Source organism: Physella acuta, unplaced genomic scaffold (genome assembly GCF_028476545.2).
Source record: "Physella acuta isolate Inbredline_101_S28 unplaced genomic scaffold, ASM2847654v3 ptg000033l, whole genome shotgun sequence".
Lineage (NCBI taxonomy): Eukaryota > Metazoa > Mollusca > Gastropoda > Physidae > Physella > Physella acuta.
In genome coordinates this window covers 218,782-231,091 of record NW_026731553.1, presented here as the reverse complement: position 1 = coordinate 231,091, position 12,310 = coordinate 218,782, and the positions used below count along the sequence as shown (strand labels likewise).

At 45.0% G+C, this 12,310-nt stretch overlaps 1 protein-coding gene across 1 annotated transcript in view; it reads left to right on the top strand.

The window, feature by feature from the left end:
* Positions 1-5,042, top strand: part of LOC131942051 (gamma-aminobutyric acid type B receptor subunit 2) — a 215,606-nt gene extending 210,564 nt beyond the window's left edge. Inside the window, exons 12-16 of the mRNA XM_059301741.1 lie at positions 43-150; positions 1,272-1,394; positions 2,267-2,368; positions 3,916-4,140; positions 4,857-5,042. Coding sequence (XP_059157724.1) covers positions 43-150; positions 1,272-1,394; positions 2,267-2,368; positions 3,916-4,140; positions 4,857-5,042 — 744 coding nt within the window. The remainder of the gene's footprint in view (positions 1-42; positions 151-1,271; positions 1,395-2,266; positions 2,369-3,915; positions 4,141-4,856) is intronic.
* The last annotated feature ends 7,268 nt before the right edge of the window (positions 5,043-12,310 follow it).

The window sequence follows — 12,310 nt, the reverse complement described above, 5'->3', positions numbered from 1 at the left end:
ATCAATCCTGGAACTGACCACTAACAAATTTCCCTCCTACAGGCGAGGTCTTGGACTCTGGCACTGGGCTTTACGCTGTCGTTTGGTGCCATGTTCGGCAAGACTTGGCGCGTCCACGCCATCTTCACCAACATCAAACTCAACAAGAAGGTGATGCTCTGGTTTTGTTTTGTGTAAATATAGATATGTCAATAGGTTGTGATTCTAGAAGGTGATGATCTTTACTGGTTTTTTTTTGTAAATATAGATGTGTCAATAGGTTGTAATTCTAGAAGGTGATGCTCTTTACTTTTTTTGTAAATGTTAATATGTCCATATGCTGTAATCATAGATAGTGATGCTCTTTACTTTTTGTGTTTAAATGTAAATATGTCAATAGGTTGTGATTCTAGAAGGTGATGCTCTTTACGGTTTTTCTATTTCTACCTACATCAGCATGACGTGATCGATGCCATTTGTTTGGTATCGATACCGTACATTAACCAATCCTCTAACCTTAATCCCAACCTGATTGTTAATCCTGACCATTATCCCAACCATATTCCCTGCCCTAACCCTATCAGCAAAACCTTGAAGTAAAAAACGCGATATTCTTCTGTCGTGTCCAACAATGTTTCTTTTCTCCGGGTGGGGGGAGGGGCACTTGTACCCCCGGGGTAGGGGCGGAAAATGGTTAGGTATATATTTTCCTTAAATATATTTTTTCTATATGTCCCATGGGATGGTACTGTATGCCAGAAAGTACCGTTGTTGTCTTGTACGTTTTTTTATTTGTGCTCTGTCCATTTTTTACTCCATCTAGAAGCATCCGTCTTAATTAATTCATTATTTAAATCAGTCTCTCCAAAAGTAATTTATCTTCTGAAACTAGCTGCTACTTTTTGTGCTGGATCAGACTTGAGTCACGTGACTCCCGAGATTCTTGTCACGTGATTTGTTTGAGACTTCTTTTTTTTTAATTATTTGATTTTTTTTTAAATTCTGAAGTCGCGTAATTTAGTGAGCTTGAAATCACGTGATGTCTTGAGTCTCAGGTCACGTGATTTAAGAAACTTCAGTCACGTGACCTAGTGAGCCTCGAGTCACGTGATATCTTGAGTCTCTATGGTCATGTGATCTAGTTTGTCACGTGACCTAGTGAGTCTCTTTGGTCATGTGATCAAGTGAGTCACGTGACCTCTGGTTTAGTGATCTACTGAACCTCCGGGTCTCGTGACCTAGTAAGCCTCGAGTCACGTGATTGAGTCTCCGGTGTGTGTGTCCTCCCCCAGGTGATCAAAGACTACAAGCTGATGCTGATTGTCCTGGTCCTGGTCCTGCTGGACGCCGTCATCCTGGTCACGTGGCAGGTCGTTGACCCCGTGGACAAGGCCGTAAAGAGATTGTCGCCAGAGGTGGGTCACTGGGTCAGTGGGTCACTGGGTCAGTGGTCAGTGGGTCAGTACTGAAGGTCAATTGGTTGACCCCTTGTGTTGTCTTAAGGTAGCATAATATGACCCCCTCCCCCCTTTCTCAAATAATGTGTAAATATATAAATAAATCCAATGAGCCCTTTACATTAAGTGGGTAGGCTCCAGAAAAAAAACTTCTTAATTAAAACGTATTACTGATTTATTTATGGATATGCAAGTTAAGGTACTTAAAGGAAAATATTTCCATGCATAAGGGACTCTTTTGAAAATTGGTTGCCATGGCGGCCATCTTGAAAAATAAACATTTTGTGGGGTTCTAAAATTTCATAAACTAACATATACATCGGCTATATAACTATTGATTCTACTTCTACTAACACTAATAGAGTCAGCTGGCTAGTTTTTGTAACAGAAAACACTTTAGAAATGATTTTTTTTTTGGAATTTTCGAAATTTGATATGACGAAATTCCATTGAAATTAATGCTAAATATAATGGTATTTCACCAACAAAAAAACTTTGAACATTTGAAATTTGAGGTAGGACAGAGTTAACCCTGTAACCGCCACTCCCCCCCCCCCCCAGGTAGGGCAGAGTTAACCCTGTAACCGCCACTCCCCCCCCCCCCAGGTAGGGCAGAGTTAACCCTGTAACCGCCACTCCCCCCCCCCCCCAGGTAGGGCAGAGTTAACCCTGTAACCGCCACTCCCCCCCCCCAGGTAGGGCAGAGTTAACCCTGTAACCGCCACTCCCCCCCCCCTCCCAGGTAGGGCAGAGTTAACCCTGTAACCGCCACCCCCCCCCCCCCCCCCCAGGTAGGACAGAGTTAACCCTATAACCGCCACTCTCCCCAGGCTCAAGCAGACTTTGAGATCATCCCAAAGATCGACTACTGCACCAGCAGCTTCATGGAGATCTGGCTCGGCGCCCTCTACGCCTACAAAGGTCTTTTACTGGTGAGCACTTCTTTACGCGTGCAGAATTCTTGGGGTCTGTTGATACTATCACACTTCTTTACTCTTGCAGAATACTCTGGGTCTGGATACCACATCACAATACTCACGATCGTGGGATACATTATTGATAGTTATAATTTTTTATTGAGTATCAGATTAATAATAATTTTTTTAAAGAATATTTATTAGTAATAGGCTACTAGTAGTTAAGCCTAACGTGAGTCAAGGTTGTCCTACGGACTCTGTCAGGGATTTGAACCCTTGGTTTCTCAGTTTAGCATTCATGCACTCTACGATCCGACCACGACGTTCCATTTTATTTTAATTAACATCATTAACATCTAAACTATAAATGTCATTAATGTTATTGCATTGTTGCCTTTAATATTAATATTATTGTTAATATTATTGATTACGATTACAATTACGACTATGATTATAATAATAATTATTATTATTGCTATTGTTGTTGTTGTTGTTGTTGTTGATGATGCTGCTGCTAAAATTATTTTCATTATCATCATAACTGAAGTCATTAATTATCTGACGAAATATCACCTTATCGTCCAATATTTTCACACAAATAGATTTTCGTTTGGGCACAGACGTAAATCAAGTTGGATTACTTTTTTCTTCACTGGTTGTGTTTTGGGATTGGGGGGGGGGGGGGGGGGTGCAGAAATGTGCACACCCCGACACCCCCGTCTCGTCTAGACTTAACCAACACGACAGAGCACTCCCCAGGGGTTGCAAGCCCGTCAATCCGTTAATCAGGGGATATAACTCAGGATTTTTCCAAGACAAGCTAATTCGCCTGAGATTTCAGATTAATTCCCCTTGTTTACCAGTATAAACAACGTCTATTTCACCCTCCAGTTTTTTTAACTTTGTTTTATTTATTTTACACGTTTTTGTGTGCGTATGTTCGCATATGTGCACGTTATTGTATTAGAATGTCGCCAAAAGAAGTTAGCATATTGTTAGTTATCATAACTACGCCACCCAAACAAACTGATTATTGTTTCGTTGTTATTAATTGTTGTTTTTATTTTTTTATTTTTATTTTTTCGATCGACGTGAAGGGAAAATTTATTTTTATTTAAGACGACTTGTGGGTACCACGTTAACACAATTGTGTTGCTGGGCTGCTTTCTGCTGGCGATGGCCTTGTTATTGAAACCTTACCAAACACATCCCCCCACCCCACCCCAACCCGTTTCACACGCATACATCTAAACACACAAAAAAAAAACCAAAGTAATCATAAGAACTGAGGTTTTAGGTGTTGTTTTAAGTTAGATAACCGCGGTACACAGAAAGATGAAACACGTTTATTAAATTAAGTCCGTTTTCTAAAATGTCTTTCTACTGACACCAATTTTTAGAGCCACGTGAAAATATCGTAGAATTAATCCGTATCACATCCCGAACCTAACCCTATACCTATGACTCGCAACTCTGACTATTGTCAACTCTGCAAATATAAACCATTGATCTGTTTACCTTTGTTTCATTGTATCATCTAATTCTAATTTTTACTTCACCAGGCGTTCGGGGTGTTCCTGGCCTGGGAGACGCGTCACGTGACAATCCCGGCCCTGAACGACTCCAAGTATATCGGGATGTCCGTGTACAACGTGGTCATCATGTGTGTGTGTGGGGCGGCCGTCTCCTTCATCATTGAGGACAAGCCGACCCAAAGCTTCATCATCATCGGCCTCTTCATCATCTTTTGTACCACCATCACACTGTGCCTTGTCTTCGTGCCTAAGGTCGGGACTCAATCACATAATATATGTCTGTCTATACATGCATGGATATATATATATATATATATATATATATATATATATATATATATATATATATATATATATATATATGTATACATATACAAATATATATATATGTATACATATACAAATATATATATATGTATACATATACAAATATATATATATATATATATATATATATATATATATATATATATATATATATATATATATATATATATATATATATATATATATATATATATATATATATATATATATATATATATATATATAAACACATATATGTGTGCGTATATACATATTGGTTAGTAGAGATTCCAATGGGGATAACAGCTACATTTTGCTTGAGAAAATATAGATAAAAGTATATCAAAAGTGAAATAACTGGGATAGTTATTTTTTTACTAGGTCTAGTATTAATTTAAGTAAGGAAACACATAATGGGGGATAAAAGTACAATAAATTAAACTACAATTCATTTTTAAAAAAGGAGATAACAGTGATACTTTATACCCCAGATAACTCATCTAAAAAGACACCGAAGCGGAGATAACAATATTTTTTTTTAACCCCAAACAATTCAGCTAAAAAATACACCAAAAGGGAGATAACAGTGATAATTTTTACCTAGACAATTCAAAAAAAAAATATATAAAAAAGGGAGATAACAATGATATTTTTCCCCCCAGATAATTCAGTTAAAAAGAAACCCAAAGGGAGACGAGCAGCGAGTGAGGGCGACACTGAACCGATCCAACAAGAAATCTAGCAAGTCAGAGTCGCTGCATAAGGAGAAGATACGGACAACAGTGGAAGAGAACAGGAGGTTGAGGGGCTTTCTCGAACAGGTGGGTGGGGAGAGGGGAGGAGGTTGAGGGGCTTTCTCGAACAGGTGGGTGTGGAGGTGGGGAGGGGGTAGGGGGGGGGGGACAGGGGGTGGGAGAGGACAGGAGGTTGAGGGGCTTTCTCGAACAGGTGGGTGTGGAGGTGGGGAGGGGGTAGGGGGGGGGGGACATGGGGTGGGAGAGGACAGGAGGTTGAGGGGCTTTCTCGAACAGGTGGGTGGGGAGGTGGGGAGGGGGTGGGGGGGGACAGGGGGTGGGAGAGGACAGGAGGTTGAGGGGCTTTCTCGAACAGGTGGGTGGGGAGGTGGGGAGGGGGTGGGGGGACAGGGGGTGGAAGAGAACAGGAGGTTGAGGGGCTTTCTCGAACAGGTGGGTGGGGAGGGGGTGGGGGGAACAGGGGGTGGGAGAGGACAGGAGGTTGAGGGGCTTTCTCGAACAGGTGGGTGGGGAGGTGGGGAGGGGGTGGGGGGACAGGGGTAGGGAGGACAGGAGGTTGAGGGGCTTTCTCGAACAGGTGGGTGGGGAGGTGGGGAGGGGGTGGGGGGGACAGGGGGTGGGAGAGGACAGGAGGTTGAGGGGCTTTCTCGAACAGGTGGGTGGGGAGGTGGGGAGGGGGTGGGGGGGGACAGGGGTGGGAGAGGACAGGAGGTTGAGGGGCTTTCTCGAACAGGTGGGTGGGGAGGTGGGGAGGGGGTGGGGGGGGACAGGGGTGGGAGAGGACAGGAGGTTGAGGGGCTTTCTCGAACAGGTGTGTGGGGAGGTGGGGAGGGGGTGGGGGGACAGGGAGTGGGAGAGGACAGGAGGTTGAGGGGCTTTCTCGAACAGGTGGGTGGGGAGGGAGTGGGGGGGGACAGGGGGTGGGAGAGGACAGGAGGTTGAGGGGCTTTCTCGAACAGGTGGGTGGGGAGGTGGGGAGGGGGTGGGGGGACAGGGGGTGGGAGAGGACAGGAGGTTGAGGGGCTTTCTCGAACAGGTGGGTGGGGAGGTGGGGAGGGGGGTGGGGGGACAGGGGGTGGAAGAGAACAGGAGGTTGAGGGGCTTTCTCGAACAGGTGGGTGGGGAGGGGGTGGGGGGAACAGGGGGTGGGAGAGGACAGGAGGTTGAGGGGCTTTCTCGAACAGGTGGGTGGGGAGGTGGGGAGGGGGGTGGGGGGACAGGGGGTGGAAGAGGACAGGGGTGGGGGAGGACAGGAGGTTGAGCGGCCTTCTGGAACAGGTGGGTGGGGAGGTGGGGAGGGGGTGGGGGGGGCAGGGGGTGGGAGAGGACAGGAGGTTGAGAACTTTCTCGAACAGGTGGGTGGGGAGGTGGGGAGGGGGTGGGGGGGACAGGGAGTGGGAGAGGACAGGAGGTTGAGGGGCTTTCTCGAACAGGTGGGTGGGGAGGTGGGGAGGGGGTGGGAGAGGACAGGAGGTTGAGGGGCTTTCTCGAACAGGTGGGTGGGGAGGTGGGGAGGGGGTGGGAGAGGACAGGAGGTTGAGGGGCTTTCTCGAACAGGTGGGTGGGGAGGTGGGGAGGGGGTGGGAGAGGACAGGAGGTTGAGGGGCTTTCTCGAACAGGTGGGTGGGGAGGTGGGGGAGGACAGGGGTGGGGGAGGACAGGAGGTTGAGCGGCCTTCTGGAACAGGTGGGTGGGGAGGGGGGGGAGGATGTGGGACACGGGGTGTGGAGTTGGTGCTCCTAACATATGGCTGAGTGGAGATGGGGTGTGTCAATGTGTGTTTTGTGGTCAGGACAGTGGTTGGACGTTGGAGGATTCTAGTGTAGGGGGTGGGTAGCTTTATTAAATGGGTGGGGGAGGGAGGCGTCTGTCATTGATTAATTAGGGGATATGACGTCAGTCACAAATTTTATACGAATGTTTGACAATGAGGTTGGACATTATATTTGGCCACTCATATTGGCCAGCAATGTTGGCCACTCATGTTGGCCAGCAATGTTGGCCACTGATGTTGGCCACTCATGTTGGCCACTTGTGTTGGCCACTCTGTTGGACATTAACGTTGGCCACTAGTGTTGGCCACTCTGTTGGACATTAACGTTTGCCACTTGTGTTGGCCACTCTGTTGGACATTAACGTTGGCCACTTGTGTTGGCCACTCTGTTGGACATTAACGTTGGCCATGTTTACCTCAGAAAGCCGTTGAGCTGGAACATCTGCTGGACCAGTTGGGTGATGACGTCATCAAAGACGACCTTGGCATTCACTCACTGTTACACAGGAAGGTCATGGAGCTCAGGGTCCTTGACGGCTCACCTGGCAAGTTGTCTGTCAAATGTAAGTGTCTGTCTGTCAAATGTAAGTGTCTGTCTGTCAAATGTAAGTGTCTGTCTGTCAAATGTAAGTTGCTGTCTGTCAAATGTAAGTGATGGTCTGTCAAATGTAAGTGGCCGTCTGTCAAATGTAAGTGGCTGTCTGTCAAATGTAAGTTGCTGTCTGTCAAATGTAAGTTGCTGTCTGTCAAATGTAAGTGATGGTCTGTCAAATGTAAGTGGCCGTCTGTCAAATGTAAGTGGCTGTCTGTCAAATGTAAGTTGCTGTCTGTCAAATGTAAGTGATGGTCTGTCAAATGTAAGTGGCTGTCTGTCAAATGTAAGTGGCTGTCTGTCAAATGTAAGTGATGGTCTGTCAAATGTAAGTGATGGTCTGTCAAATGTAAGTGGCTGTCTGTCAAATGTAAGTGGCTGTCTGTCAAATGTAAGTGGCCGTCTGTCAAATGTAAGTGATGGTCTGTCAAATGTAAGTGGCTGTCTGTCAAATGTAAGTTGCTGTCTGTCAAATGTAAGTGATGGTCTGTCAAATGTAAGTGGCCGTCTGTCAAATGTAAGTGGCTGTCTGTCAAATGTAAGTTGCTGTCTGTCAAATGTAAGTGATGGTCTGTCAAATGTAAGTGGCTGTCTGTCAAATGTAAGTGGCTGTCTGTCAAATGTAAGTGGCTGTCTGTCAAATGTAAGTGATGGTCTGTCAAATGTAAGTGATGGTCTGTCAAATGTAAGTGGCTGTCTGTCAAATGTAAGTGGCTGTCTGTCAAATGTAAGTGATGGTCTGTCAAATGTAAGTGATGGTCTGTCAAGTGTAAGTGATGGTCTGTCAAATGTAAGTGGCTGTCTGTCAAATGTAAGTGACTGTCTGTCAAATGTAAGTGGCTGTCTGTCAAATGTAAGTGGCTGTCTGTCAAATGTAAGTGGCTGTCTGTCAAATGTAAGTGGCTGTCTGTCAAATGTAAGTGGCTGTCTGTCAAATGTAAGTGGCTGTCTGTCAAATGTAAGTGGCTGTCTGTCAAATGTAAGTGGTTGTCTGTCAAATGTAAGTGGCTGTCTGTCAAATGTAAGTGATGGTCTGTCAAATGTAAGTGATGGTCTGTCAAGTGTAAGTGATGGTCTGTCAAATGTAAGTGATGGTCTGTCAAATGTAAGTGGCTGTCTGTCAAATGTTAGTGTCTGTCTGTCAAATGTAAGTGGTTGTCTGTCAAATGTAAGTGGCTGTCTGTCAAATGTAAGTGGCTGTCTGTCAAGTGTAAGTGTCTGTCTGTCAAATGTAAGTGGCTGTCTGTCAAATGTAAGTGGCTGTCTGTCAAGTGTAAGTGATGGTCTGTCAAATGTAAGTGGCTGTCTGTCAAATGTAAGTGATGGTCTGTCAAATGTAAGTGTCTGTCTGTCAAATGTAAGTTGTTGTCTGTCAAATGTAAGTGTCTGTCTGTCAATTGTAAGTGTCTGTCTGTCAAATGTAAGTGGTTGTCTGTCAAATGTAAGTGATGGTCTGTCAAATGTAAGTGGCTGTCTGTCTAATGTAAGTTACTGTCTGTCAAATGTAAGGGGCTGTCTGTCAAATGTAAGTTGCTGTCTGTCAAATGTAAGTTGCTGTCTGTCAAATGTAAGTTGCTTTCTGTCATATGTAATGATCTGTCTGTTAAATGTAAGTGACTGTCTTTCTAATGTAAGTGGCTGTCTGTCAAATGTAAGTTACTGTCTGTCAAATGTAAGTGATGGTCTGTCAAATGTAAGCGTCTGTCTGTCAAATGTAAGTGGCTGTCTGCCAAATGTTAGTTTCTGTCTGTCAAATGTAAGTTGCTGTCTGTCAAATGTAAGTGACTGTCAAATTAAAGTTATTTTACATTTTTTGCGTGCGTGTGTTCGAATATGTGCACGTTATTGTATTAGAATGTCGCCAAAAGAAGTTAGCATATTGTTAGTTATTATAACTACGCCACCCAAACAAACTGATTACCGTTTCGTTGTTATTAATTGTTGTTTTTGTGACTGTCTGTCAAATGTCTGTCAAAAATGCATGTTATCTGACAGAGGTAACTGACGTATGTAGAGGGAAAGGTTAGGAGGATAACTCCACACATTCGAGGTGAAATTAGCACAAGTAACACATGGAGCGTCATGTAGAGCTCAACTTGCAGACGGCAACACACGAAATACACAAATATGGCATACATCAGCCACACCCACACAAAAAACTACTAGACACATGCATATACACAAACACACACACAAAACAACACACACACACACACACACGCTAAAATACATAAACATCAACGCAGCTGTAAAGTATTCTTAAGAATATTCTTGTCTGAATACATTTTTTTAGAAAGTTGAACAGAAAAGGCAATACTTCTCCGTGGGGTAAACCGGTTTACGATTTATTTTAACAGGAATTTCAATTCTGTGTCTTTTGACCGTTTTTTTAAAGCCATTTAATACATTTGCTAACCAAGGAGAATAGAGGATTCAAGTTTCTGCGTTTGATTAAACTTAGGACTAGTTCTCATCTGTCGTAGCTTTGATACTTTTGAAAAGAAAATTGTCCGTAAAACTCATACGCCTTACGTCCGTGTTTTTATGCCAGTTTCTTCGAAATAGGCATAATGTGTCTATGTAAACATACTACATTTATGAAAAAATCTTTTTAAAAATATGGCAAGCGATAAAATTATAGTTACATTTGTAAAAATTAAAGACGTTTGGAAACTATCGATTACACTCATTTTTATATTTGTGTATGGAATACAAGCCGATGAAAAGCAGTTTTGAATTATTTTATTCAAATATCTTCAAAAAACTGCCATCAACCGCTCCTTGAAGTCAACCGGAGTGGCCAGGGAAAGTATTACAATCACCGTCACAACAATTGGTTGTTTTACATGATAAAATACACAATAGCGGTCAATGGGGTATAGGCTAGTGGCTAATTATTTTAACTCTATGTGAACTGTGAGTCTACCACACACCCAAAATGAACAGATAAGAAAGCAAGTTATTGTCGTCCATAACTTGATCTCACTGTGTATTTATGGAGAAGTATATACAAGTACGCATCTAGAGAGTATATGTACACGCTAACATAAGCGTGCATAAACACACAGATACATCTTCAAGACACATACTGACATGGACCGTAAGCTATTGGTTTTATACGGCAGGCGCCACACACTAACCTCTACCCCAGCCCCCCCCCCTTACAACATGAGAGTCCCTCCCACTAACCTCCTCCTCCCACACAACATGGGAGCCCCTCCCACAACACTCCCACACAACAAGAGAGCACCTCCCACTAACCTCTCCCACTGAGAGCACCTCCCACTAACCTCTCCTCCCACTGAGAGCACCTCCCACTAACCTCTCCTCCCACTGAGAGCACCTCCCACTAACCTCTCCTCCCACTGAGAGCACCTCCCACTAACCTCTCCTCCCACTGAGAGCACCTCCCACTAACCTCTCCTCCCACTGAGAGCACCTCCCACTAACCTCTCCTCCCACTGAGAGCACCTCCCACTAACCTCTCCTCCCACACAACATGAGAGCACCACCCACTAACCTCTCCTCCCACTGAGAGCACCTCCCACTAACCTCTCCTCCCACTGAGAGCACCTCCCACTAACCTCTCCTCCCACACAACATGAGAGCACCACCCACTAACCTCTCCTCCCACTGAGAGCACCTCCCACTAACCTCTCCTCCCACACAACATGAGAGCACCACCCACTAACCTCTCCCCCCACTGAGAGCACCTCCCACTAACCTCTCCTCCCACTGAGAGGACCTCACACTAACCTCTCCTCCCCTCCTCCCCAGCATGCACCGCCTCTGAGATGGAGAGCACCTCCTACTACTCTGAGAACAGCGCCACCACCACAGTCTACCTGGCCGAGGACTCGCCCCCCACCACCAGCCTGCTTAAGAACCGCTTCCACGCCAGCAGGCTCTACTCGGAGGCCATCGAAATGGCCGGGGTCAGGTGAGTAACAGAGGCCATCAGAATGGCCTGTTAGGTGAGTAAAAGAGGCCATCAAAATGGCCTGTTAGGTGAGTAACAGAGGCCATCAAAATGGCCTGTTAGGTGAGTAACAGAGGCCATCAAAATGGCCTGTTAGGTGAGTAACAGAGGCCATCAAAATGGCCTGTTAGGTGAGTAACAGAGGCCATCAAAATGGCCATTTAGATAAATGACAGAGGCCATCGAAATGGCCATTTAGATAAATGACAGAGGCCATCGAAATGGTCGGGTCAGGTGAATGACAGAGGCCATCAAAATGGCCTGTCAGGTGAGTAACAGTGGCCATCAAAATGGTCATTTAGGTGAATGACAGTGGCCATCAAAATGGCCTGTTAGGTGAGTAACAGTGGCCATCAAAATGGTCATTTAGGTGAATGACAAAGGCCATCAAAATGGCCTGTCAGTTGAATGACAGAGGCCATTGAAAAGGCCGGGTCAGGTGAATGACAGAGGCCATCGAAACTGTCAGAGTTAGGTGAGTAGTCTATATAGGTAATCAAACAACCGGCTTCATTGAGTGGACAGAGGCTACAAATATGTTAACTCAACACTCAAAGAGCTAGGGTCAAGATGTATTCGTCAAGCTTAAGAGGTTTAGTCAATGGATAAACCAGTTCTTCGGCTTTCTTTTTAAAAGTTATGAAAAGTTATAGAGGAGAGTATAACGCAACGTGACTGGCAACTTCCCTAGCCATATTTTTGCTTACCTTAGAAACAGAACTCTAATACTTACTTCTCTAACAACAGTCATACAATCGTATGAGGTCATCTCACTCTTCTCAGCTCCTCACAATAATTCTGTGGGTTTGTTTTGTTTCAGGTCCAGCCCTAGGAAAGGGTCATTGACCCTGCCCCCTCCCTCAGAGGACGAGGACATGAGGGACGACGACGACGACCCTTTCGGGGGCGTCTACCTGGGGCCCAACGACAGCCCGGAGGAAAAGCCCAGTGAGAGGAGCAACAGGTGGGTCTGGGTCATTTCACAGGTACAGGAGGTGGGTCATTTCTAGGTACAG